Genomic DNA, 27,029 nt, shown 5'->3' with positions numbered 1-27,029 from the left:
AGAGATGATGTTCTCTTAGAAAGCATTTGCAGACACTGAGTATGGTAGTTTCATGTATGCTGAGGAGAAGCTGTGCTTGTTTGTAAGTCAAGCCTGTTTTGTTTTTTTTTCTCCTCTGGCCAGGTAAGCCTCAGCACTTCTTATCTTACAGTCTTTGATGCAAGTCAAAAATGAAACTGTTCAGTCATGAGTCATGCAGAGAAGGGGGGGTGGTTTGGTTTAATTTGTTTTGGTTTTGCTTTGCTTTGTGGGGTTTTCTTGAGAATGTTCTAGAACATAACTTTGTACTAAATGTGCAGCTCTAATCCTCTTGAGATCTAAAGGAGGAACTGCAATTTGGAACCTTACATAGAGAACTTAATGTGAGTCTGTAGTCCCATCTTCCTGGCAAATTTATGAAGGTAAATAGTGCAGATCTGTCATAGCTCTGGCAAAGATCACTGTTCAGTGTGAAGCTGTTAATTCTTTGGGGAAGGATACTCTTGCTAAAACAGGCTTTGCACATTACTTTCCATAGTGTTAATCCTGCTCTGACAGTGAATGCTGAAAATTAATTCACAGATACCTCAGTAATTGAAGGATCTATCCAATATAACCATTTTTTAATTCTTTTTCCTGTTGAAAGGTTTGGAATGCTTTTGTTGGAGTAAGAGGTCCAGATCTCTTCATAAGGTTCTAGATTTTGTGTCTCTACTCAGAACAACATTGAGGAGAGGATCACTGTTAGTGACTGTAGGAGTTCTCAGGTAACAAACCTAGTGGAACGTGGCAGTGATAGTTTTCTAGAAGGTATTAGTGCTGGCTGAAGAATTGAATACAGTATTTGGGACTGGTGGTGTTCAATCTCTGTGTTGGCTAAAGTACTGCACCTCTCAAGCATGTTTGTCTGGTCTGAGCTCAGTAACAAGCTGCCAGAGCACAAGTGCAGATGATGAGTCTAACCAGCATTAAGAGGTAGAACTTTCTTGTGTAAACGAATCGTGATCCCCTGGTTTTATTGGCTGGTTGTACTAACTGCTCTGTTTTTACAGTTTGAATTGTATTTCATGAGGATATCTCTTAAGTTCTTGTTTGCATCATGATTTATGTTTCCTGAGAATCCATTCAAAATTCACTGAAAGCAGCACTTTAAGGTATCATCCCACAATCACAAGCAATTGAATTAGAGAGGAGGTAGGTAGATGATTGCTACTTAAATTAGCTCTTTTTGTCCTCTCCTATTTCGTATGTACTGCACTTCACACTCAAAATTACCATTTGGTGCAAAGGATGTGAATTTTCATAGCCTTAACTATTTTTTTTAAACTGAGAAAAGTGTAAAAGCATTCTTCTTGGCTTAACTATAAATGATATAAGAAAAGCTTTGAAAAAATGCAGGTAACCCTGAATCATATTTTCACACATAATATTCTTTCCAATACTGATAAAACTGATGTACAAAAACGTTCCAAATTTTCAGAGTGGAAACATGAAAAGACAAGTTTGTGGAGAAGCATTGAGCAGTTACTTTGAAATTTTTGGATGCAAAATTTAACTTGAAACAGCCTTTTTCTTTCCCATTTTTTGTTTAATGTGACTGGTGTGACATCTTAATATCTTAAACATGCATTATGCTGTGCTTTATGAGTGGTGGGAGGGGAGGAGAAAAGGGAGGTGAGAAGTTGCACTTTGCTGTTCAACTGAAGCTATATGTCTGGTTCCCAGTGCAGAGACCAGATCCAGAAATAGGTTATAGTTGACCAATCAGCCCTCCTAGACTAAGAAACTTCCTTAGGTTTTTAAGTTATGTGAATCCAGGTAAAACAAAGACCATGCTTGTATTAAGATTAGGAGTCTAGAGTGCAAATGTGCAGAGACAGAGTGAAGGGCGAAAGCTCAGTGTTGTGAGCCTCAATGAGGTTTTAAAAAGAAGTTCCCATGAAGCATATGCTGACACACACATCATGAATAATTTAGGGTGTGGACAGAGGAGAGGGCAGCCAGCTGTGCTTGGTGAGCCAGCTGCAGCACACTGATAAGCTGTTCTCGGAGTTCTGCTGGGCGGAAGTAGCAGTAATAGCTGGTGGTTACAACATTATGGGTCATTGACGGGAAGCTGCAAGGATAAACAGTGGATCAGCATGTTTGGTAATGAGAGAACACAACAAAAGAGGTCTTGAAAAACCTCCAAGTTCAAGCTACCACCAAGATGTTCACTAAACAATGAGTGACCTTCTTATGTCAGCATTAAGCTGTCCACTGCTAACTGAGAGCTGGAGGTGGCAGGAGAAGCTTAGCTGCACCCTTCTGTCCTCCAAGTAAATCTTCATGTGTCTGACCAGGCATGGAGGACTCCAAAGGGATTATTGTGGAAAAATTGTTACTTGTCAACTTGCTAGGCATAGTGAAGTATTTCATTAAACTGGATTTCCTGAAATGTGTTTAAAATAGTTTTAAGTATCTTTTTGATGTGATTGAAATTCCTCAGGGCATTTCCAGGCCTTTAAAACTATTTCTCAGTATGACCACTGTTGATAAACTGTACTGAAAATATGCTGAGAGAATCAACATAATGGAACCTTTATTGACAGATAAGTACTCAAGATAATTTTGCATCTTGAACCTTCTAAGTGCTTAATAACATTCTGGAGTCATGATAGCTTCCTGTGATGAAGAAACCCTTTCCTGAGAAAGCCCTAGCTTTGGAAATGTTTGTTTGGTGAATGCTGTTTATTATGCTAATAGGTAGAAAGTGCCAAAAGCTTAGGTGGCTCTTCACTCTTCAACACACTAATTAAAACTTTAAATACCTTCAGAATATTGTGGCACTTCTGTGAAATGTTCTGTTAACATCCAAATGTATGCTGAGTGTTTAATACAAGATTTAATTGAAGTTATATTGCATCTTTTGACCTTTCATTAGATCTATACTAGTTCAGACTAGCTGAAGATGTTTGCTCTTGCTGAAACAATCTGGGAGGAGATTGGTTCCAGGCAGTGATCTCCTGTGGTTTTTAGAACCTCTCTATGGGCTGTTATTACCTTTGTGCTTTTCTATAGTCCTTGTGGTGAGAAGAGTTCTTCAATGGAACAATGACATTTGTAACAGCAATCAAAAGCATAGGGACTAATTTGAGCACAAGATTATTTGGATCCACTGGGCTGAGTATTTTGCTGTAAACAAAATGTGTGAGTAGTATTTTAGCATGGCCACTCCTTGAAAGGGTCCTTCTCTCACCAAGGACTTAGCTGAAGAGACAAGGTTCTTTTCATATCTCTAAGGCTCTTTTTTAATGTTTCTAGACATAAAACTACTGCCTGCCTTCCCTTCTTCCAGTGCAAATATCAGAATGTTAAAATTCTGACTAATACCAAAACAAGAGATCTAGTCAGACACTGTGAGAGGACACAAAGAAATGGAATGAAGGTGTGTCAGAGAAGTTCCAGTTGGACATTAGGGAAAGATTCTTTACTGAGAGGGTGGTTGGGCACTGGAACAGGCTTCCCTGGAAAATGGTCACAGCATCAAACCTGACAGAGTTCAAAAAACAGGTAGATGTTACTCTTAGTCATATGGTTTAGTTTTATTCAGTCCTCCAAGGAGATAGGAGTTGGACTTTTGATGATCCTTAGGAGTCCTTTCCAATTTGAGCTATTCTCTGATCCTTCCAGTACTCTTTGTATACTGCAGTAGTCTTTTCCTTTTTGTTGCCATGAGAATCAAGCACATAATGCTTTTTTTTAACAGATGGGTGTATATATAAAGTAGTATTTTTAGTGCTGTTTGTGCATGAAGTCATTTGGGAAAAAAAAATAGAGCCCATATTAAAGTAGGTCTGTTTCCTGAATGTGCAAGAGTCAGTTTCTGTAAATGTTACTCCTGAGACATTTGTACCAGTGCAGCAAGTGACAGGGCATGTAGCATTACATACAAGGGTTTTCACTGGAATAATTCAGACAAGTGGATATTTTTGCCTGTGTAGCCATGCTCTTGGCTTATGCTGTTGTCTAGGTAGGGCTTGAGTTGATTCAGTGAGAACTTTGTTGATTAAGAATTTGGAAAATTCTTACAGGTGATGAAATAATCACTAATCTTTCAAGAGGGGAAAAAAGTGTCTCTCAAGTACCCAGAGTATTCAGTAAAGTTATTTTGAATATTCTCTGGTGCTTGCATTAGAGTAATTTTGGTAGAAATAAAGGGACAGGATTTGTCCTAGGGCTGAAGCCAGGAGCATTAGCCACACTGAAGGTCTGAGAAACAGAGGTCCTTACCTGCCCCAGTGGTTTGTTTGGAGGCACTTAAGTTAGAAAAAGAAATGAAGCTCCCAGCTGTTTCAGCAACTCCAAATCCATTTATGTTTACTCATCCAATTTATCAGCTAGAAACCTTTGTTGATATTCTCTTAATACTCACCTGCACAGAAAACATCCATTAAAACAGTAGGGTGGATGTGTGCTTCATATGTAGTGTGATCTGTCTGGTATGCCCTGCTCTCAGCTGGTCAAGTGTCATGCACATGGGCTCAGTGAAGCCTCTCAAACTTCCATCATGGGGGAAAGTTTGCTACCTACAGATCCCCACGTGTTGAGGGGTTTCATTTTAGGCATTCAGGGACAAGTTGTACATTGTACTGTGGTTATAGATGACTGTCTAGTTTTAAGCCTCTAAGAAAGGCTAAGCAACCTGTTTCATAATGTCTGCATTTGTGGTACTTCTTTTCTGTAAGTGCCAGAGAATCTGTTTGCTTGAAGTACGTTCTAATGAGAATTGAAGGGGAGCTTGGACAGCCCTGTGCAAGACAATGATTTTGCTGCTTATGAAACAAAGGGTAAATGGCAATGATCAGTGTTACATAATTTACACATAGACTAGGATTGATTCAAAATTGTTTATAAAATGAAGAGAATAAAAGCTGTGGGAATGCCACCTTCTAAATAACATGACTTTAGAAATCTGGCCATGCTGGCTTTGAAGATCCTCAGGCTTTTTTGTGCCTGTTCTATGGAAGGTGGTCACCTGTCACCTAAATCTTTGGTTTAAGTGCATCTCAAAGCAAGATGTTATGTAGAGATACAAATACAGGCTTTTGCCCCAGCATGCCTGATGAAGTTGACGGTTATACTGAAGGCATCACCTGTCTTTCTGCTTCTGAAATTTTAAAGTTATTAGATATTATTCGCTTTTCCCCTTCCATTACAGCATTTGCCTGGAGCAGTAGCTTCCCTTCTACATACTTATTTTTAATTACTTGTGATTGTTAGTGTTGGGTAATTTTGTTTACTAAGGAAATCCCCTTGCAGTGGCCTGCAGACTTTGCTATAATTATGAAAGAAACTCCAGGCCTACCATTTATATTGTCACTTTGCATTTTGCTCATAACCTACTACAACATTCTCTTCTAGTGATGTATTAATAATATCCTCATCTAAAAGCAATCTTATTTCCTCATTTTATTTTTAACATCCTTTTGGATGGAGTGCGACATAAGTACAGAATAATGTCCTTTAGAAATCCATGGCTGGAGAACTCCCTGCATCATATTGTCTTTACTGCAGTGCAGAGGGTAACTGTTCTGCACAGTAGTTGTGTTCTGCAGGTGCAGTCAGAAAAGAGAGGTCTGGTGTTATGTTGAGGAACTGTGGGGCTTTATTATGAATATTCTGTACTGCCTGAAGGTATTTACACTCATACAAACATTCATACAGTGATATTGCTGCATCTGTAGGAAATTCCCTGAGGTGGATGATCCTTTAGTTCCTTTGCATCTTTGACAAATGGTCTGTGATGGTGGTGGTATCCTCAGCATCACACAGTTACCACAAGAGAGAGCAAGCCCTGCCACAGACCGCTGTGAGCACAAGTTCTGTTTGGCTTCACAGGTGTCTACCTTCACTAGAAGAATGGTACAGGGTGGACAGGTGGGAGCAGTAATATCTTGAAGCACTGCATCCAAATCTGTGAGAACCTTTTTGTTTAAAACCTTTACATGAGCTCATTGAACATGAATTTGAAAGAGAAAATAGCAGCAGCCTGTTGTAATGATAGAGATTGCATAGCATTTGGAAACAAAGGACTTCTGGATTAACATGGCAGAATTTGGGCAGCTACAGTGGAATTGGCTCTGAATTTATGCTAATAGAGCCAAAGGCATGGTTTTGCCTTCAGCTTTTTGTCTTAGTTGATAAAGAATATCTGCTTGCAGTATCACAAAATAAGAATTGTAATAACCTCCTAAATTTGTGGTATTTCAGAAAGAGGGTTAATATAGTACACAGTAAAAGAAAGTACTTGGGTTTATCTTGTTTTGTGTCTTAAGATTAAAAAAGATTAAACCACAGGCTTTAAAATTCATATCTTGAAACAGCAAAAATGTCATTTGTTTAAAAATACCCTCAAACAAACAAAAAACAAACCCTAAAACTGGGACATGAAAATGAGACATGATTTAACTTAATTATAAACCTTGAACAAGGAAACAGCATGTTCTCAGAATACTTAATTACAGCATTGTTTTTAGGTTGAGATTTTTTGGTGTGTGTGTTGCTCCAGTCAGTCTTAAGCAGAAAGAATAAAAGGCAAAGCACGGAAGTACAGTAAACATCTTGAAATGCAGTTTCCTTCTTACTGGGAACCTATCATGTGACTTGCTGGAAAAGATTTACTAAAAAAAAAAAAAAAGGTAGTTTCTTTTTTGATGGCTGTAAATCTGATTCTTGAGAAATTATATCCTGTAAGATCTCTCAAGCAGCACTATAAGGTTTAAATGGTTTTAGTGTTGTATCAGTGAATTTAAGGAAAGAACACTGAAATGTTTGATTGCCCTGAAAACATTACTCATTGACAGATGAAGACAGAAACAGAGTAAGGCTTTATACTATTAATGTATAATTATTTTATAATTTGGACTCTTAAAGGTGAGAAGATGCTAATTTTGATTGAATTCTACAACATGCAAAGCCAGTTGGGGTAACTCAGTCTAGGATGATAGCCTTTTTTGGCAATCTCACTAAAAGACAGCTGGGAGTTGAATTGAAATGGGACCAGCATTTCAGTTAGTCAGTAAATTGAATGTGGCTTACTCTGTCTGAAAATTACACACATGGAAACTCTTCTAACAGCTAAGTTTCCGCATGGCCTTCTGCTGCCTAAAAGTGTGGGTCCCAGCTATCCCTTTTTGAAGTTGGCAGCAGATATTTTTTAAGAGAAAAAAAGATCAGTTACTTTCTTTCTCTTTGAGTCAGTATTTCTCAGAATTGCACCCCCTCTTGTGCTTCCACAGGTGAAAAAAAGTACCTGTGGCTGGATTGTGTACTTTTTATTGAAGGTGAATGGAAGGACTGACATTTTTATATTGCATTGAAACAAAGGGTTGTCAGCTTGAAAGGATTTGCATCAAAAATATATAGGCATGTTGACCATGTTCAGTCATGCCTTAAGGAAAAATTTTAGGGTGGATTCCTACAGATGCTGAAATAGGTGTGTGAAAGCCAGGAGCTAAAACAAAACTCGGGTGTTCCTGTTCTTGTCAGTCTGGGGGGGCCTGGTGTGAAACACTCCCTGTTGATGGAGGTGAGCTAGAAGCTCCTGCACGCCCTGGTGCAGTGGGAACAGAGCATGAAGCACCATGGATGCTACACCGGGAGAGTAGCTAAGGCCTTCTACGGAGCTATTTAAAATCTTGTTAATTCCTGCTTTTGGGCTGTGAATGAAGGGAATTAACCTAGCAAGGGCACACAGGAACGCTACAGTGTGATTTGAAAACCATACTTCTTGTATGTTCTTTCTTAGGAGCTGATGCTTCTGTCCTTTTGCAAAAGAATGTACTGTATTTTTATACACTAAATCCACAGCCCTGCTTTATGAGGAAACCACAGTACTTGGAGATGACGTTCGTTACAGTTTTATATGCCTCTGTAATTTTATGGAAAAAAGGATGTGGAAGTCTGAGGCCATATAAAAGCCTCACGACTCGAGGGAGCCAATATTGAGAGAACCCACTGCGGTGTTGCCACAGCTCTTCCTCACCCCTTCCCCGCCTCCCTGCCGTTTTCTAGAGCTCCGAGTGCATTTGCTGCATCTGAGCGATTCGGAACCGCATTAGAGCTCCTGTTATCGCTGTTCCGCCGTGCCTCTTGGAGGAAAAAAGAAAACCAACCTGCCCCTCGGCCGCCGTGCCGGGGCAGGGCTGTGCACTGGGGCCGCTGTGCTGGGGCGGGAGCGCGGCCCGGCCGTTCTCCCTCGCGCTCGGGGCTCAGCCCCGGGCAGCGCCGCCCCGGCCGCCCGCAGGCCCCGCGCGCAGCCGCGCTGCACCGCCCTCAGCAGCGCCGCCGTCCTGCCTTCCCTTCGCTCCCTTCCTTCCTTGGGAGCACCGCCCCCGCTCGCCGCTCCCGGCGGTTGTAGTCATGAGTCCTGCTGCGCTGCTGGTGCTGCTGCTGCCGCTGGCGGTGGCCACGGGCGGCCCGGAGGTGCACAGCCTGCGGGGGAGCTGGCAGCTCCGCAGCGGGAACGGCTCGCTGTCGCTCCCAGCGGAGGTGCCGGGCTGCGTTCACACCGCGCTGCTCTGCCAGGGCTTCATCCAGGTACGGTACCCCGAGAGCCGGGCCCTGGAGCGGCCCTTCCCGCCGAGGGCAGCCCGCCTCGGAGGGGAGAACGCAGCCCTCCAAAACACAGCCCTCTCCCGGCGGCTGCCCGGCCACTGCAGGCTTGCTTGGCATCGCCGGGGCAGCAGCCAGGCTTCCTTTGGTGGCCGCAGTGTGCTCAGTCCCGCATAAGGCCGAGGATACAGATGGAAGCTTTGCAGTATGTGGGATTGTGGTTTTGACACGCAGCCAAGGGACTGACACCAGATACCCGCAATACCCTCACAGCGTGTAAGTCATGCGTACCTATAGTGGTACCTGAAAAAAATGCAAAATTAAACCTGTACTCCTCAAGTTTGACTCGTTGATGCAGAAAGTTTAGGGAATTCAGGCCATTAAAAAGCCCTTGTAAAACTTGTAGGGACTATCAGAACAGTTGAGGTCATATACACCCATTCTGCCTAAGGAAAGTATAGTCTGAAACAAGTTAAATTTAAAGGACTAACTCCTGTTTTAACACTTTGAAGAAGCTTTTCTGCTTCTGTTTATACTTGTCTCTATTAGATTTTTTTAATTTATAGAAACACAGCAACCACTTCTTTGGGAAAATTTTCAAAACTACAGTTGCAGATAAGGTAGTGAAGTAATCTGATACTAGCATAAGGTGCCTGTGAGTCAGACCTAACAAGAAACGTGGCACTAACTGCATCATTGTTGAAATAAGATGGCTTTTTAAAAGGAAACAAGGAAAATGGAACATGTACCCGGAACAAAGAAATAAAACACAGTGAAGTTAACAAAGTAATCTATAAAGATGAGAAATACAGTTCTGTGCTGGAAAATGTACTGTTGTATGGTGTGAGTATATCATATTGCCCCTCCTTTATTGTGGGCCTGATTGTGCAGTTCTTGTGCATCATTTATTTAAAAACCACATTCTGGATATATGCATTTTGTATTTTATATTTCTTGGGTTTCATCCTTCAGCTTATTATACTTTGATTAAAGTTAGAGAAGTAAAAGGAGAAAGTGACACCATTTAGGCAGGATAATTTTAGCATTTTCTGTGTTGGCACAGGTTGGGAATCCCAGCACTAATAATAGATTCCAAAGAGTGTCACTGCCAGATACAGAGCATCAACACTGGAAAAAGAACTGTGCTGTGAAGGGATAGGCAGAGCTATGATGATCTGTTGTTTTAACATCTGTGTGCTAAGTGATGTGACATCTTGGACATTGAAAATTAAGGTTTCAGAAGGGCTCTTTTATAGTTGTCAAATATGCAGGGGTCAGGCAGGGAGACTTTATGTGGAGGATCCGTGAAGGGAACTGTGCTGGTTTCTCTGATGCAGAAGTGCTTGAGGTGAACTGGACGTCTGGGATGTCATGTTTGACTGTGCTGGGAGGTGTTCCTGCAAGAAGTGTGAATAATCATCAGGAGAAACTGTGACCAATGCACTGACTCAGGCACACAAGGTAGTGATGTAACGAAAGACTCACATTTAACTACTCACACTAAGTACATTACAAAGTGAGAAGATGTGATTGCTAATTTAAATGCATTGCTGCAAACTGACCTGTAATTTAGCAGTATATTTGGAAATGAGGATCGTGAACTCTCATGGGCCTGGGCAGAATCCCAAGCCTGCACAGAGGCATGAGAGCTTAGTCAGCCAGCTGGGCAGCAGTGGGTGCTTGGCTAATTAAATCCATGATGGTTGGTTGTGGTCACTTAGAACACGTTTACATGAATACAAGTAAGAACTTGCTCCAAACACGTGCGGGTACAGCTGGTGGACTGGAAGCTGTTGCCAAGTTGGTGATGCTGCTGTTGAAGTGCTGAGTTAATCAAAATGGTTCACTAGGGTGGTTGCTTGATCTCTGGACTGGACCCGGCTGGTGTCTGGCTAGTTCCAAGCTCAGAATAACGAGGTAGCCTGTTTCTATGTATAGGTGTGTACAGGTAACTCAAGGCCAGCTGAAACCCATTCTTATTTTAGCAAAGCTCAGTTTACAGAAAGAAGCATTCATGCAAATTTGCACTTGGATAACTAAATTGTTTTAAAAATCTCATTTTTGTTTAAAAGATAGGATGCAGATCAATGCTTCCCAAAACAGCAGAGCAACCTTAGCAGATTTGAAATCTATTTCAGATGGTGTTAAATGCTTTGCATTCTACAAAGCAGCAAGCCTGGGTTGTTTGACTCTTGGAGGGAGTCAGTGACATCATTCATTATTGCAGTGTGAGGCTTCATGCTCCAGAGGGGGGCTCAGCTGTTTGTCCTGAGGTTTCTTCACTGCAGTGAATGTGACCCAAGGTTTTCAAATGCAGCTGCCTAAAATCATGTTCCTATTTTCCCATATTCCTATTTATAGAAAAGCATGCACGCTGCCCTAATTGTAGAGGCATAGAGCACTGTTTGCTTCACTTTTCAGAGTTCATTATCTCTGGAGATCAGCCCTTTTTGGTGTTGTGTCAAGTACAGAAGCAGGAGATTTATTATAGATGCCTAAATACAAGTTTTGATCTTAGATATTATTTTTTCATTTGCTCCTTTTGCTCTTTGCAATGGAATTTCGGATCTTTATTCATCTTACAGAAGATGTCACTAGATCAGTAACCCTGCTTGTAATCGAAAGTGGAGATTGATCTGAAAAGCTGTACCAGGAAATAGGATAACAAAGCTAGTAGGAACAAAATCATTCAAGATAGCAGGACCCCTATGTTCAGCGACCTGGTGAAATCTACATGCTGTTTTTCTGTGTGATTTGCCAGTGGCAAATCTCACTGCATCCTTTGCTTTTGTGCCTGTGAGATTTTCAATGGGTTAGCACCCATAACAGAAATTCAAAGCAGAATTTGGAAAGGCCTACTCCAGCAATGTAGCTTAGTGGGCACCTCACAACGAGGGGAAAGGAGAGCAGCAGGGGTAAGCTGATGAATATTAAGCCTTCAGAATGTGGCTTAGATTGCAAGACTAGGCTGCAAGCAATTTATTTATCATTGTGTGGTTCATTTCAAATTTAGGTCGACAAACAAACTGTTTTTGCACAGGGATGCTCTAGCTGATTGCGTGTCTTTAGCCTTACTTTAATCTGCTGTGCAAGCCATACACTTGAATTGAAAAACATCTCTCTGGTGCTGAGGGTTCATTACTCATCTCTCTGGATCCCCTCAGCATTTATTTTAGAGATATCTTTATTCTGGCTCATAAAATATACATTGGACAAACACGTCTTTCTGAATGCACCAAATGCACGTGGCTCAAAAAATGCTCTTGGGGAAGACTCTTGAGTTTCTTACCAAAGTATTATTTTCTTTCATATTCAATCAGTGTAGTTCAAATGCTGGATTAACTATGATAAAAGCTCCAGGGCCAAGAGATTGCATCAGAGTATGTGTTGGCTGGATTGTTTTAATAGCATTTTATTAAGATGCTGTAGCTCTTACTACTGTTTACCTGTAAAATTAAAAAAACACATGAGAAATGCACATAGGGAAGGGTAATAGTCACTTGCATAAAGTTAGAGCAAAGCTTTGTTTTGAATGCAGACATTTTACAAACTTGCAGTGAATCTTTTACTAACCCTGCAGCTCCAGGAAAAGATTTGCCAAAACCATTTTGTCTGGAAGTTTTGCTTTTGACCACCATCAGTGTAGTATTTTCTTTCAGGCACGGTTCTGGTGAGCCATATGTACCCACAGGTAACTTGCTTATTAAGTCTGTGTGCTGGAAATAAGCCTCCTCTACCACATACTGTCCAGGTTCTGCACGATGCCATTTCTTGCTGGCAGGTGACTCCTGTAAATTTCCAGTTCTGAGGAATATGGCTGTTGTAGCTGGATTTTCTCATATGACAGCCATTTGCATTTATACATAAGGCTGTTCTGTCTTATTAGTTGTCACTTAGACTTGTATGGAGTATTATGAGAGGTCTGCAAGTGTGATACTGATATAGGGGCTGGGTAACACTGCACGTTCTGGCCTGTTAGACAAGGGCATACACTTGACAGAGAAGCTAACAGTGCTCTTGGTCATACTTGGATATCAAAACTTACTAGAAGAGACAGAAGTTTATGTACTAATAGCTGGTAGCTCTTCATTTCTGGAAAGTGGTGTGGTTTTCTGTAGCTTGTTCTGCATTTGTATAAAATATGCTGTTGTGTATTTTCTGACACTTCATCACAACTTAGATTTTTTTTTTGGAACAAGCCAGGTAACAATTCCATTTGGTGTCTTATGGTTCTGTTCAGGTTAGGTGGCATTCATTGTTGGAATAGTTGATGATTATATTATTTTTCAGTGAAATATAGGTGCTCTGCTGAACTGTGAGAACACGTGTGCAAACATTCAAAACCCTTAGTAAAACTTAGCATAAATATTAAAGGACACTTTATTTTTTCTTTCAAAAGCTTGTGATTTTAAGAGAGGTAAGATTTATAGTGGTCTGTTAAATACATCCAAGTATTCAAGTAATATTGAGCAGTGGGTATTACTGTGTTAACTCTTTAGTCATATTTGGCCTAGTGTTCTGCTGTGACACATCTTGAACATTGGCAGTGACATTCAGTTTACTGCTTTCTGAGAGCAGCTGCTGAAATTTAGTTACTTTAGGAGGAACTTCCAAAACTCATGCTCCAAGAGTACGGTCCATTCATCACTGCTGTTGGTTCAGCCTGACTTCAAGCTGTGAAAATTATATAAATGTCCTGACTGCTATCACTTGTGATGTCAAGGAGCACATGGGTATAGATAAGTAAATATTAACTACTTAACTTTCATCTGAAGTTGCCCAGAGCAGAATCATTAAACTGCAAATCATGAAACATCACTTCTAAAATTTTATTCTGGTGGTTACATCATCAGAATTTTCTTATGGTGTACATGATAAAATATCAGCAGAGTTAATTTATGAGAGAAGAGCATGTAAGGTGACTTCAAACTAGGCCATAACAAAAGCAGGGTAAGGCAAAGGAATCTGGTTTTTGTTCTCTTTATTAAATTTGGTTTTACTTCATGCAGATCTTCCACCTGGGTACAGCTGACTCTGGTGTCATTCAGGTGTTTGTGCCTTGCCCCTCAGAACTCCTGGGTGACCAGGAGATGTCCTTTCTTTGAGCCAGGGCATGCCCACTCGCTCACTCCCTTGGGCTTGGAGCTTCTCATATTTTCATATCTCATCCATTTCCTGCTTAACAGGAGAAGCTCTTGGCTTATATCGCCGTGGCTTTTCAATATCCCCTTAAAATCATTGCAGGGAGAAGCTTCCATCTGGGCTCTGGCAGATCCTTCACTGTAGTGCTGCCAGTGCTTTTGAAGCCCTGCTGGTGTCCTGCTAGCCGACCTGGAAATTGCTTCCTTTGATGATCTGTAGCAGAGCTTTTAACCTCCTCTTAGGAGGTGATTTCCTGCTTGCTTGCAGCGTTGAGTCTGGGAGCAGGGAACAAACAGGCAGCTTGAGTACTTCAGATTTTCCCCCCAAATTGCAGGGAGCAGGAAAATGCAAGGCTGTTATGTTTGGTGGGATCTAAAAATAGCTATAGTTGACTCCACCCCTCTATGAATTGCTTCCAGGAACATACTGAGCTGCTGAGCTATTGAATGTGAAGTGTATTTAATAGAGGTGCAGCCTATTTCCTACCATCTTTCAATTTCTTCCTGTGCCTTTAAGTGGTTTAAATTTGTTTTTTTTTTTTTTTTTGCATGCACTTTTCTGAACTAAGCCTTTCATTTTGATGTGAAATGATTTAATGTGGGATGAAATTCTGTTTCAGAGAAATCCAAACAATTTGACTTACATGATTACATCTTCCAGCACTCAGAACAGTTGTATTTAATAATGGAAAAGTCAATAACCTCACAAGTGTATTGGCAAAGTAATTCTGCTTTCTTAGAGGACTTTGTTTTGATCATGCATTTCTCCTGAACCTTGAGAATTGTCTTAAAAGCATTGCTTGAACGTTGCCACAACTGATTTTACAACACTCAACATCTGTCATGGTTAAAATGGCTGACCAGCTATTAGCATTTAACAGCTTTTATGTGATATATGAGCTGTCCTACTGGTTAGGTAGCAATGATATCAGTAAACTGTTAATTGTACATGAAGGTACACGGAACTGTGAGCTTTCCATCTGAAAGGGCCTGTGAGTCAGAAGGGCTAATTTGCACTTCTATGACACCTATTTTAGCAGTCAGTGCATTTCTTGAAGTTTGAAGGCTGTAGACTAGTAAAGAAGAAATCTCCTTCAGGAAAAAGGATCTGTGGTATATTCTGAGATTTAATCATGTCACTCTGTAAGCTCCTGTAGGAGCCCATTTGGCAATGATTTCTGCCTCTGATAAAAATATTCCTGCATTTCTCCTGCTAGACAACCAGTTTTGTATTTTCCAGAAGTCAGGACTTTGTTAGTTAGCATCTTGGTGTGTGTGCTTTTGTGGGAGAAATGGTGCAGGTTTCTTTTGTGCATCTTTGCCGAGGCACTGATGTTGATTGTTTGACCATTAATCAAATGGCTTTACAGTCTGCTATTGGTAGTGCATTTGCAACTTTCCTCTCACTTTTGTTAAATATTTCACACATACAAGTGGCAAATATTGAAATTTCACATGCACATTTTTCCAAGGATAATGTGAAATAAAATAGTATATAATGTTAAATACGAATATATATGCATATGTAAATATATATAAGATCGTATATAATGTTAAAGCAAGACCGTTGTTAAAAAATGTGATTTTTAAAGTACATATTGTGGGGTTTCACAGTCTCTGACATTCTATGCTAGCCTCTCATTATCTTAGTACAATGATCTCAGTGAAGTTTTTTTTATGAGCCTAAATTTTGCATATTAATATGCATTTCTTGGCTTTAACTTTTACATCTCAATAAAAGTCTGAGATATATTCACCAAAAGTAACGGAGTAAATGTCTTAAAATTCAGTGATAGTCCTGTAACCTCATGATGACTCAACTTTTAGAGAATACACTGTATTATCAATACAGAGGCCACAGTTTTACTCAGGTGACAAGGCTTTTCCTTTTTGACCCTTCCCTTGTAGTATGAAATTTGGTAGAGCATGGCATGTAGAAGCAGGGTGACACCTTTCTCTCTGTATAAACTCAAGGAATGATGTTTGTATTCCTGTAGGACTCTAGAAGGGTCTGTGCTGCTGAGGAGAGTCACTTAGATGTTATGATTTTGTTCTGCTATGAAAATAGGTTCATGTGTTTATTATGGAGCCTGACCATGTTAGTTGTAAAACAAATATGAGGTACAAGACCATTTTTTTTCAGACGACTTCAAATTCCAAATGTTGTAATTATGCATACTGACTCCTGAAATGGGGAGAAAAGTTAAGTTCCAGCAAGTAGGAAAGAAAAAAAAAAAAAGCTGGGCAGATTTTCTTTAGTGTGACTGAGAATATCCAGGGTGGCTAGTTAAGTGTGTTGGTGCTGTTAGAACACTCCTGTCAAAGCAAACCCCAACACAGCTCCCCTCTCTCTGAGCTGGGCTGAGTCACGCAGGCCACAAGAGATTGGCCTTTGTTTGGGGGAGCAGCTCAGCCCTGCAGGGGCTGCAACGGGGCTGCCAGGCTGGGACCCGGGTACTGGCACTGAGACAGGGATGGGACACTGCCTGTGTGCTCTGTGACAGGGGTGGGACACTGCCTGTGTGCTGTGACACAGCATGGGACACTGCCTGTGTGCTCTGACAGGGATGGGACACTGCCTGTGTGCTCTGTGACACAGCATGGGACACTGCCTGTGTGCTCTGTGACAGGGATGGGACACTGCCTGTGTGCTCTGTGACAGGGATGGGACACTGCCTGTGGGCTCTGTGACAGGGATGGGATCTTTTTGCTGCCTTTGTGCGAGGTGTGAGGCTGTGGGGTGTCAGGTCCTTTAAGCTGGGTGAGGGACATGGTGACCAATAAATACAGCATGAAACCAGAAAGGCTGAGGACGTAGCTCAGACCAACTGTGCCTTCTGTTGTTACTAGGTAGTGTGGTTAAAGGGAGAGGGACACCTTTGGTGTAAATGCAATACTATTCTCAAAAGTACTAATTTAGTTTTTTACCAAAATCAGAATGGTGTTGCTTCTCCTTCTTCTCTTTCTCCACCCCTCTACATACAACAATTTAATTTATCCTTACCACAACAAGTCTAGCTGACAAAGAACAACTGGATTATTTGCAATAACTTTAAACTAGAGATTTGTTCACTGCTGCCCCTAGAGGCCTAAAATGCTGTTTCTCTGCCTTTTAAAATCCTATTAGTCTTACTTTATCCATTATTATGAGGATGATAATATTTCTTTTCCTCTCATTAAGTCACAGGGTCTCTGGATTTATTGGTTAATTTCCAGACCAGTAATTTCTTCTGTAAAAACAAATCCTGCTACTTCTAGTTTGAGTGATTATAGTAGACAGGGTTTTGAGCTATATAAATAAAGTCAAATATTACTAAAGCTTTGCTTGCACATTAAATTTTAAGGGTGAAAAGAAGTATCAGGACTAACTGAGGTCATGATTTTGCATTTGCAGACTGAAATAAGTGTTCGTCTAATGGATATTGTGATGCTTTTAATGTAGTAACACTACAACTAAATAAATAATGTAATTTTCTTTTTGTTGGTCTGTTATTAGGATCCATACTATAGATTTAATGATGTGATGTACAGATGGATCTCACTAGATAACTGGACTTACAGCAGGACGTTCAAAACTCCTTTTGACATCAGGTATGCAGTAAAAATATGTCTAAAATAGTTCTTTGCCATCTTTCATGCAGAATTGCAAGTTAATCCATCCACTCAAAATCTGCTTAATACTTTTGTATCTGATAAATTATGCAATCATGTGCAGCTGCAAAGCTGTTGCTACAGAACATTTCAATTGTTGCTCTTTTCTTTTTTTTAAATTGATTGTTAAAAATTACTTATGAATTGTCAGCTGAAAAAAAGATAGTACTTAGGCTAATTGAAAGTTATCCCATCTAGTATCTGGTGGGTGTGTGAGCCTGATGTGGAACCTGATGTGTTCTTGAGCATGCTGACTTGAGCTACTTCAGCTGTCATCTTAGTTTGACTATTTAAAGGTACAGTGTAGCTGCACTGAGTCAAAAGTACCTGAAGCAACTGCTGGCATAATAGAGATACACATTTTTACATTGTCTGTGCCCTGTGTGTTTTTAACTCTAGGCACTCTGACAGTTTTTCACATGTATGTTTTCTTTTGTAGAAAGTGGCAGAAAGTGAATTTGGTTTTTGAGGGAGTAGATACAGTAGCACAGATCGTGCTCAACAATGTCACTCTCGGGAGAACAGACAACATGTTCACCAGATACGTAAGTAATGTGTTTGTTTCTGTTTATTTCTGCTTCTCTGCTTTCTTCAAAGCCCTTTTGTTCTGAGCACTTCCAGTGCATTCACCTACCCATAAAAGTAGGTGCTTGGATGCAGAAAGTGTTGACTTGAGGACTGTATGTGGAATCAGGTAAATGTTAGGAAGGGAAGTGTACTTACCTTTTCATCAGCAACTGGGTCATATCTAGAGGTGAATGTGCCTTGTCCTGAATGAGAGGACCAATGCGAGAGGATCAATTCAGCTAATAATATAATATGTCCTGCTTCTTGGGATCTGTCCCAGCTTCAAGAAAACATAATCTTAAATCTGTTTTATTAGCTGTAAACCTGCTTACTAATTGGTATTAGAATGGTTTACATGTCAATACTGCAATGAAAATGCATGTGCTGTAAAGCCTGTGTATATGTTTCATGCTTTTGGCTTTTAAAGAGGATGGTTTATTTTGAATATGGTACTTTGGGTAACATTGTCTTGCGTTTTTGAGCTTTGCTTATGTCAGCATGAGAGTATTCATTATGGAATGATCTTGAGAGTGGCAAGCTAATTTTATAGCTTTCAAGCTAATTTTATAGCTTTAAAATACAAAATTATTCTGGTAATAACAAAAGGAACAATTCTTGCTTTTATCTTAATCAAAAATCTGAAGAGTTAAAGGGAGATTGATAGTGGAATAACTGAATTACAAATGAAATCTGGTGTCTCCATATCTCAGCATTTACCATTCTGGCAGGTTTTATTGCAGAAGCACTGGACTGAGACATAAGACATTCTGCCACCTGGGTCTATGTAACCTAGGACAAACCACTTAGTTTCTCTTTGACTTACTTTACCATCAGTGAAATCAAAAATTTCATGGAGTTTTTATGAAATTGCAATTATTTACTGCTTGGAGAGTATCTAAAGGCTTGTCAGTAGCAGACTCTGAAAGTCAGAAAAGTGGTATTATTTTGTCCATATTTCTGCAACTTCATTTTGTATCAGATTGTAACAATTCATGGAATGGCCTTCACTGTAAAACCAGCATATACTGCATTAAATTGAGTCTGGGGTTACTGTGACCCAGGCTTGTGCCTTGTTCACCTGTTCCACATGGCAACATCATCTGCAGGAAGGACTCTCTGAAGGCTCTGGACTGGGGAATGCTATTTGCTTTCTAATGTCCTGCTGTATGCTACAGGAATAAGTGATTCTAGCTGGGTTGCTCCCAAATTAAAGGAAAATAGCCGAGACTTGGCTTTTCACAAATGTGCACTCTGAGGAATAAATGGGTATTAGCCATTGGAACCACACTGTCGTGATAGCAGAGGATTATTCTGAAATGGAACATTTCTTCTGTTCTCCAGCCACACTGAAGGGGATTTTGTGACTTGGTGAGAAAGCCCCCAAATGCTTCATTTGGTGCTGATGTAGAATGTGTGCCTTACATTTGGGGGATTAGAATACAAGTCATTCCATTTTGGGGAATGAGCTACAGCTTTGCAGCATTCATGGACCAGGCAGGTCAGTGCCTTGTGGTGGTTGAGCTGGCAGCACAGTGTGAGCTGGAAGCACTCCTGTATGGAGCAGCTCTCTGAGTTGGAATAAGGTGTCTTTCCAAAGATGCAGATGGGTTCTGGATGAGGAATGAGGGTAAAGATTCTCTTGCTGTCCTTGTCCTTCAAGTACTTCTCTATGCAAGCAAAGTGCTGCAGCTTGCCATGAGAGCTTGATGTGAAGAAAGCGGTTTGCCCAAAAACATCTTTTCTTTAAAACCAGAGCACGCTGAGACTGTATTTCAAAAGCTTTTGAATAATATATGTATGGTATTAAAATCCCCATGTAATAGTGATTATAAATCTCATAGATAAATGTCAGCACTGTAATGGTTTTGTTCTGTGTTTTGTCCTAGAGCTTTGATATTAGCAGTGTGATCCAGGAGGTCAATTGCGTTGAGGTCCGTTTCTTGTCAGCCGTTTCGTACGCAGCGGAGCAGAGCAGATGTCACAAAGGACACAGCATCCCCCCGGCGTGCCCTCCACCTGTGCAGAAAGGAGAGTGCCACGTTAATTTCATCAGAAAGGTAGGGGCAGAATTGTCTGTCTCTGGCTTCAGGCTGGGAAAGAGGAATGCACCACAAGCTGTCCTTACACTTGTGCTCTGAAACCTGCAATGTTGTTTTATAAGCAGGGCATATTTTTCATTGCATCTTCCTTCTCCCATCCCCCCTAGAAACCTGTACTTTTGTATGTTGACAATACAGGAGGTGTGAGAAGGCCAGGCTTCGTATCTAAGTGATAAGAATGTTTAAAAGGCTGTTTTCATCAAAGAGTCAGCAAGGAGACTTGCTGCTAAGAGGGCAGGATAGCATTGGGAAATGTGTAGTCATTCCATTTTGATCCACTGGGTGGGTTTAGCAATGTATGCTGACAATAGAATTCACTGTTGCAAATACCAGTGTGTTATAGCCAAGGCTGTAAAAATCTCATCCAAGTAGCTTTTTGAGTGTTTGCTGTTGCTCATGTGCTGTGCCATTTATCCTGGGCAGCTCTGGCATGTCCCAAGAAGTGTTACCTAACAGGGAACCTGTTCTCATTTTATTAGTGTTCTCAAGTGTGACTTATATGTACATATTCAATGGAAACAGCAGTGTAATATAAATGAATGAGACTTAGAAACTTTGATTTAAGATATGGCTTCTTTGTGTTAAAACAACTCAGGGCAAACTATCATTTGAGTGGCATCTCATGTATTTCTGATAGCTTTGCAGCAGATAGAGGCAACATCTAGGTGATCTTACTTTCTAATTTCTCTTTTTGGGTGTTTTTGCATATTTGTTTCCTCTTAAATGCCTTTCTTGATAATTATTTTCAAACTTTCTAATAAAGTCCTTCTAGAGTTTCCTCAAAAATGACTAGGATTCTGTAAATCTGGTATTTAAACTTGGATATAATTTCCTTTAAAAATTATTAATGTAAAAATGGACTCCATGTTGTCCTGGAAAGATCCTTTAGGATTAAGATGCTGTCTTTATTTCTGCTTGCTGCTACTTTAATTTTCCTTACATTTTAGAAAATTTAATAGTTCTTCTGAATCCACTGTGTTTCTCCGCAATCAGTGCAAGGAGAGCCTTGGAAGGAATAGTGGACTTACACAACTGTAGTCTTATTTATAGAGCAAAAGAGACCTGGAATGATTTTATGCCTCACTGAACTATACCTTTAAATTTGTTAGAAAGTACCCTAGTGCTTTTTCCTCAAATGAAGTTTTTGATTGTACTTGGAATTCAAAATGTTTCTGGAAATTTCTGGAGCAGTTTCCAAGTATTGGCAGCAACAGCAGCTATGTCACATCTAAAACTAAACAGACATACCAGGACATTGTTATAAGCTGGTTGCTTCCCATCTGAGGGTAATGGAGAGCTATTTACACATTTCAGGTGCAGTATTAAGTGCAGTGAACTTATCTAAATCTGAGTAGGAATTTGTGGCAGAACACAAACCTGTCACTGCTAATGTACCCCAGTGATACTTGTGATATAGTGTTTTTGATAGCAGTGTCTGCAGTGTTTTTAGTGAAACCTGTCAGTGATTCATTTGTTTATTTTTTATAATGGGAAAATTATTTCCAACTGGACATGTTTTCTAAGAATATGTTATCCCTGGTTTTCTGTTTGAAGTAGGTGCAGTGTTTGCTTCCTGGAAGGCTCTTTTGCAGTTTCATAGACAGGGAGGCTGACTGGCAGTGCAAGGGATAGGCCAGGCTTGTGCAATGTGGTTTGCCCAAATTAGTATGCCTTGGCTGTAAGTTATTAGTCTCTAAATTTAGAACTGTGTGTCACTGTACAAGACTTTAGGAGATCTATTGTATTTGCTTTGGGGGCTGGGGCTGTGTGAAACTTGGAGGGCAGCTGAATAGATGTTGTCAAGGGATTTGTTAAGTAGAGGTCTGATCAGGTTTGAAAACAGCTAAATGGAAATTAGTGTACGTACTTCTCTGCCTGAGCACCATTTTATAATTCTGACAGTTATTCTGATGTTAGTACCAGAACTAAGCTACTTCTCAACCGTGTTTTTGTTCCCTTTGTTTTTGTATAAGAGAACTATAAAAAGGGGAGAAACAGTGAACATGACTGAACTACACAAATACTCCAGACATAGCCATTTCTTTCCTTGTATTACTCTGTGGTGTTAAAATTAAAAATAGGAGATAAACTATTTCATGTAGGGTTTTTAATTTGATACTTTTCTTCTAGAATACTGTAACATTTCTAATTGTCAGTTTTCTGCTTAGTTAGTCTTTTAGGTATACAATTAAATATTGACATTACAAACAAAGATAATTCACAACTGAATTGAGAATAATCTCCTGGATTGTTTTTTTGATCTTTACTGTTTGGGGTTTTGTTGGTGTTTTTTTAGCCATGCACTAAGTGTGTTTTGCTCTTTTGGTAATACAAAATTTCTCCATACTTGGACATTTAATACAAAATTTAATTTTTTGTATAATACAGGTAGTAGCAGCAAAGTTCTGGTTATGAAGTAAGAAAAAATACTGTAGGATCTTCTGGATTTATGGAAACTGGAAAAATTCTTTCAGTGCATGTCAATATTTTATTCCCAGATAGCAAATGTCTTTTATTTCTGGCAAGACATCAATGTCTGTGTGAACCACAGGCATGTGTAACATAATCATTCTGTTTTCCAGGAGCAATGCTCATTTAGTTGGGATTGGGGCCCTTCTTTTCCCACTCAAGGAATCTGGAAAGATGTTAGGATTGAGGCCTATGACCATTATCACCTGATTTATTTTTCTGTAACTCCTCTCTTTGGTAAGTCTCTTATTTTGTCTTGTTATTGGTTTCACCTTTAGAATACAAACCATTTTATTGGTAAGCCAAATTAAGTGTCAGGAAGGAAATGTTCCATGGGTTTTTTATGACTTTGTGTGTAGTTCTTTCCAGAACACACCTTTATTAGGTATTGAAACAGTACTTCAATACAAACAATAACTGTTAAAAATGTTAGAATTCGGAATATTTTTTTGCTTAAAATCCTGAATAACTGCAGAAATAAATGTGGTATAATTGAGATTAGCACCTCTTTTCGATTTTGAAAAATTTCCTTTCTAATTTCATGTGTTTTCACCAAGACTCCCTGTAAATATGTCTCATTTTATTTATTTCATCTCACTTTCATTTCAAACAAAGGCAGAGCTGCTATGGGAATTTGGTTTTGTGTTGGAAGGACAAATGCACAGTGAGCAGAGTTCGAAGAGTGCTGAGTTTTCAGGACACAACATGAAGTCTGAGAGAAAAAAGCAAGTTGTGCTAGGCAAGGATAATTGTTAAAGCTGCAATTGGAGAGGATAACCTCCTGCATTCTTGTACCTAACTTACCAAACCGGTTTCCTCTCTTGCAGTGGTCTCTGATTTTCCTCTCCTTTGTCCTGAAGATCATTGCAGCTGTGCAGAAGTAGTTAATTTTCCCTTGAAACTTTCTGCAAATGGTGATATGCCTGGTTGAGACCACCCACATGCTTTTTTCACTGCCTGTTGACCCAGTGGAGTATAGGCTAGCACGTGGGTCCTCTGCAATGGGGTGAATTTTGGCTCTTGGGAATAGATTTGTTGTGTATGAATAAAAGAGGAAGACATCACTCCATGGCTGTTTTTAAAGCATCCTGAAATAGCTGCAGGTCCTAAATAGAGTTGACGTGATTGGAATTTCCATGGAAAGCCCCAGCACAGACTGTGTGCTTTCTGAAATTTAGTTACAGTAAAAAATCTTTTCTAGTCCCTCCCACATTCCCACAACTCTCCCTTCTGGTAGGTAAAGTCTTGCTCTCTGGGTAAGTGAAGAGAGCAAACCTCTTTCCTTCAGCACAGAGTGGCTTGGAACCAGAGCAAGAGCTTATTAGTATTCAAACATAATAACGTTTGAAAAAGAAAGAGTAAATGAACAACCTGAATTTAAGCTGCATATGTACTTTTATTGTTCATCAGATTTAGCGTCATAGCCTTTTGACCACTGAGTCTGTGAAAGATTCATTGTTCTTGGTTTCTCTGTCTAGACCCCACAGTTCAGGCAGTTAGGAGTGGGTTGGAATTTCTATATGCTTTTGTAAGGGAGGAAGAATGCACTGTAATGTCTGACCTTTGTAGGGTGGGTACTTTTAAACCTTTTCCACATTTCAGAGAATTGGTCTTCACTGAGTAATGCTGGGTGTAATATAAACTTGGGAACTCAATCATTGCTCTTCATTCTGTGCAAAACAGTGAAAATCACACCAGGGCTGAATGCAATTCTTTGTTTTTTGGAGTGAGCTCTTTCTCTTGTGAAGCAAGGAGAGCTAGACTATATAAATGAAAAGAGAAAGCAAGTTGTTAGTAATTTGAGTATACAAAATGTGTCTTAGTTCTAGTTCTCCTTGTTTTCTGTTTTGTTTGCTTTTGCTTTTATGTTGATCTGCAATATTTGAAGTATAGGATTAGCCAGGCTGTGTTAGTAGCTAGGCAATTCAACTGTTGAAGTTAGTGGGAAATTTACACATAGATCTTGAGTACCCTTGACCCTGCCTCTCCTTATTCAGTAAGGTCTGTAAAAGAGAGGATGCTCTGTGGTAACTTCAGAGAGATCTCAGGGAAGTCATTAACTTGTTTCTTTCACAACACATGGGTGGGAGAAGGGACATAAAGATATAGCCTGTCAAGTCTAGACACAGTGGGCCCAGTTCATCCCCAGTAGCTCCATTCATTTTGTCCAGTGAGTCTGGGATGAATTCAGCTCGTTTTCTGTTAATACTGTTTTTGTTTCATTGACAAAAGTGATTGTACTGGCTTGTGATTACAATCTTTCCCAAAGAGTGCCATGTTCATATGAGTGCTGACTAAAAGCAAATACAATGTCTATGGGAGTTGGTGGGAAAAAATTCCTTCCTAATGAAGTGACTGGTGTCAAGGTCTCTGACTTTTGTACAGAGCTCTGAAAAAAAACTGGATGGCTTTTGAATTAAAAAAAGAGTTAAAAAATATAAATCATATTGCATTGTTCTGTTCCATTGGACTCGGTTGTCAAATACACTAAATAAGCAGATTAACCATGTAGGCTGGTTTAGACACAGCCTGAAAATTGTTAAATTTAATCTTAGTTTTTGAATTTTTTCTTTAATGAAAGATCATGTTAACTAATAGGCATATAAACATAATTCTTAAATTCCCATTTTTTTCCCCCTCTTCACTTAGTAAAGAGTGCTCAGCAGTGGTGTCTTGAAGTCGAGTCTATTTTTGATGTAGTCAGCTCCAAGCCAATCGCAGGTCTCGTGACTGTGAGCATTCCCAAGTTACAAACGCAGCAATCGTTCAGTGTGAAGCTTCAACCTGGAGAAGGCAGCATTGTGCTGCATGTAAACATCAACAAGGTAAAGAGGTGTGTGTGGAGAGCTAGTTCAGCTGCAAAATGTTTCCCCTGGTTTCCAGTGTGACTTTCTGCCTCCATGCCAGTTTTAGGCCTCCTTCCCATTCCTTAGTGTCTTCCTGACTTTTATCAACAGTTCTGTATCCCTTACAGGGTAGGAGAACAGTTCTTTTCATTTCTAAAATCTGATGTCTGTGAAGCCATGTAGCTCACTGCCAAAAGGTGATGAAACCTTAGAAAAAGGTCACATAATCACTGGCCACTGTTAAATGACCTTTTTTGAGATGTTTAGGTAAATAACGTTTGGGTACCCTGTGTCACTTCACTTCTTTGGCAGCAGGTATCTCACATGCTACTGTTTACTGGACTGACTGGGACCAGAATATACTACAATACACAGGATTCTCCCAGGAGAGAGAGGAAGCATTCCTCAAGCCTCTTAGTAGATATTTATTTACTTTCACGTAAATAAAAACAAAAGAAAATTTTGTGGAGTAATACCCCTTACATTCGCTTGTAGTCCTTTCGATAGGCAAATCTCAGGAGGAATTTTTGACTGGTAGAAGGTGCTCTAATGAGGAGCAAACTCAATTAAAAAATCAGGCTCCAGCCAGTGGGCAGAGTGCGAGCCTTGGCAGGTGCAGCAGGAGCCACACCTGATGAAGTTCTCCACGGGAGCTTCAGGGCTGCAGGACACACATTTGTGGGTGGGTGATGTGCTGTGAGCAGGAATTTGGGGCTTTTGACCATACTGGCAGTTAGTAGCACTAAATAAAGGGTCTGCCCTCAAGCTCTTCTATATTTTACTGGCTCTGCTGTTTTTCTGAGCTGCTGTGTAATGCTGCAGCTGTTTTGCCTGTTTGACTGCATTGTCCGTGTTGTTCTTGAGTTCACTTGTCAGCTGTTTGCATGGAGAGAGAGCAAGCAGGGTATTTATGTTCCAGCGTGCACACTCTGTGACTTGCGTGCTTATGTGCTTTGTTTTATTTTGACACAGAAGCATAGAAACATACAGTTTTTTTACTGATGTCATCTGATATGCAAGTTACATGAGCAATTACCAATATCCAGTTTCATTTAAAGCAACCATGAGTCTCTGCTTAGTCTTTTTAATGGATTACATTAAACAGGCACTGCAAAGTGAAACTTCAAAAATTATTTTTGCCTATTTAGTTGTCCCAGCCTCAGAAGAAATCTGTTAGTATAGTGCAACTGCAAGTCTGGGAGGAAGCACTTCCTTCAGAGCAGAGGCAGCAGTGTTTCATTATTCTTTGTGCACAAAAGGCTTTGCTGCATGAATTCACATCAGCTGATTTTATGAAAAGCCCCAAAATATGTTCTCATGTATTGATGAGGCTAACAGAGCACTTACTCTGTACACACACTTACTCTGTACTCTTGTGTGGTGCACGTTAGATACTGAGACCTCACCAGAAATGTATTTTTACTGAAGAGCTTATTGCAGATTACGTTGTGGAGGCAGTAGGTGTTTGAGTGGTGCATATCGCAGAGATGTGTATCAGCCTTCCTGCGGTTGCCACGCAGAGTGCTGTGCTGCCAACGTGACAGCATTTTGCTTATCAGCTCGTGGCGAGCAGAGGGGTGACATCATCAGTGGCCAATGAGACATCCAGTCGTTCCAGGCAGCTGCGGACGCTCCCTTGTTGTCGAGGCTCTCGCTGAGTCTGTGCTTCCGTTTGTATCCAT

The 27,029-nt window shown here is 40.2% G+C and overlaps 1 protein-coding gene across 3 annotated transcripts in view; it reads left to right on the top strand.

Annotated features, from left to right (window-relative positions):
* Positions 1 to 8,346: 8,346 nt before the first annotated feature.
* The window catches only part of MANBA (mannosidase beta), a 52,052-nt gene continuing 33,369 nt past the window's right edge, over positions 8,347 to 27,029 (top strand). For 2 of the 3 annotated variants that reach the window (XM_064710895.1, XM_064710894.1), the window contains exons 1-6: positions 8,347 to 8,559; positions 17,212 to 17,306; positions 17,806 to 17,911; positions 19,820 to 19,990; positions 22,615 to 22,738; positions 25,151 to 25,326. In XM_064710895.1, the coding sequence (XP_064566965.1) occupies positions 8,383 to 8,559; positions 17,212 to 17,306; positions 17,806 to 17,911; positions 19,820 to 19,990; positions 22,615 to 22,738; positions 25,151 to 25,326 (849 nt within the window). In that variant the 5' untranslated portion in view covers positions 8,347 to 8,382. Of the gene's footprint in view, positions 8,560 to 8,658; positions 8,851 to 17,211; positions 17,307 to 17,805; positions 17,912 to 19,819; positions 19,991 to 22,614; positions 22,739 to 25,150; positions 25,327 to 27,029 lie in introns of those variants that run through there. The other variant, XM_064710896.1, reaches the window with a different exon arrangement.

This window comes from Zonotrichia leucophrys, chromosome 4 (assembly GCF_028769735.1).
Source record: "Zonotrichia leucophrys gambelii isolate GWCS_2022_RI chromosome 4, RI_Zleu_2.0, whole genome shotgun sequence".
In the NCBI taxonomy this organism is placed as follows: domain Eukaryota; kingdom Metazoa; phylum Chordata; class Aves; order Passeriformes; family Passerellidae; genus Zonotrichia; species Zonotrichia leucophrys.
The sequence above is the reverse complement of the archived record's forward strand: the minus strand, read 5'-3'. Positions and strand labels throughout refer to the sequence as shown.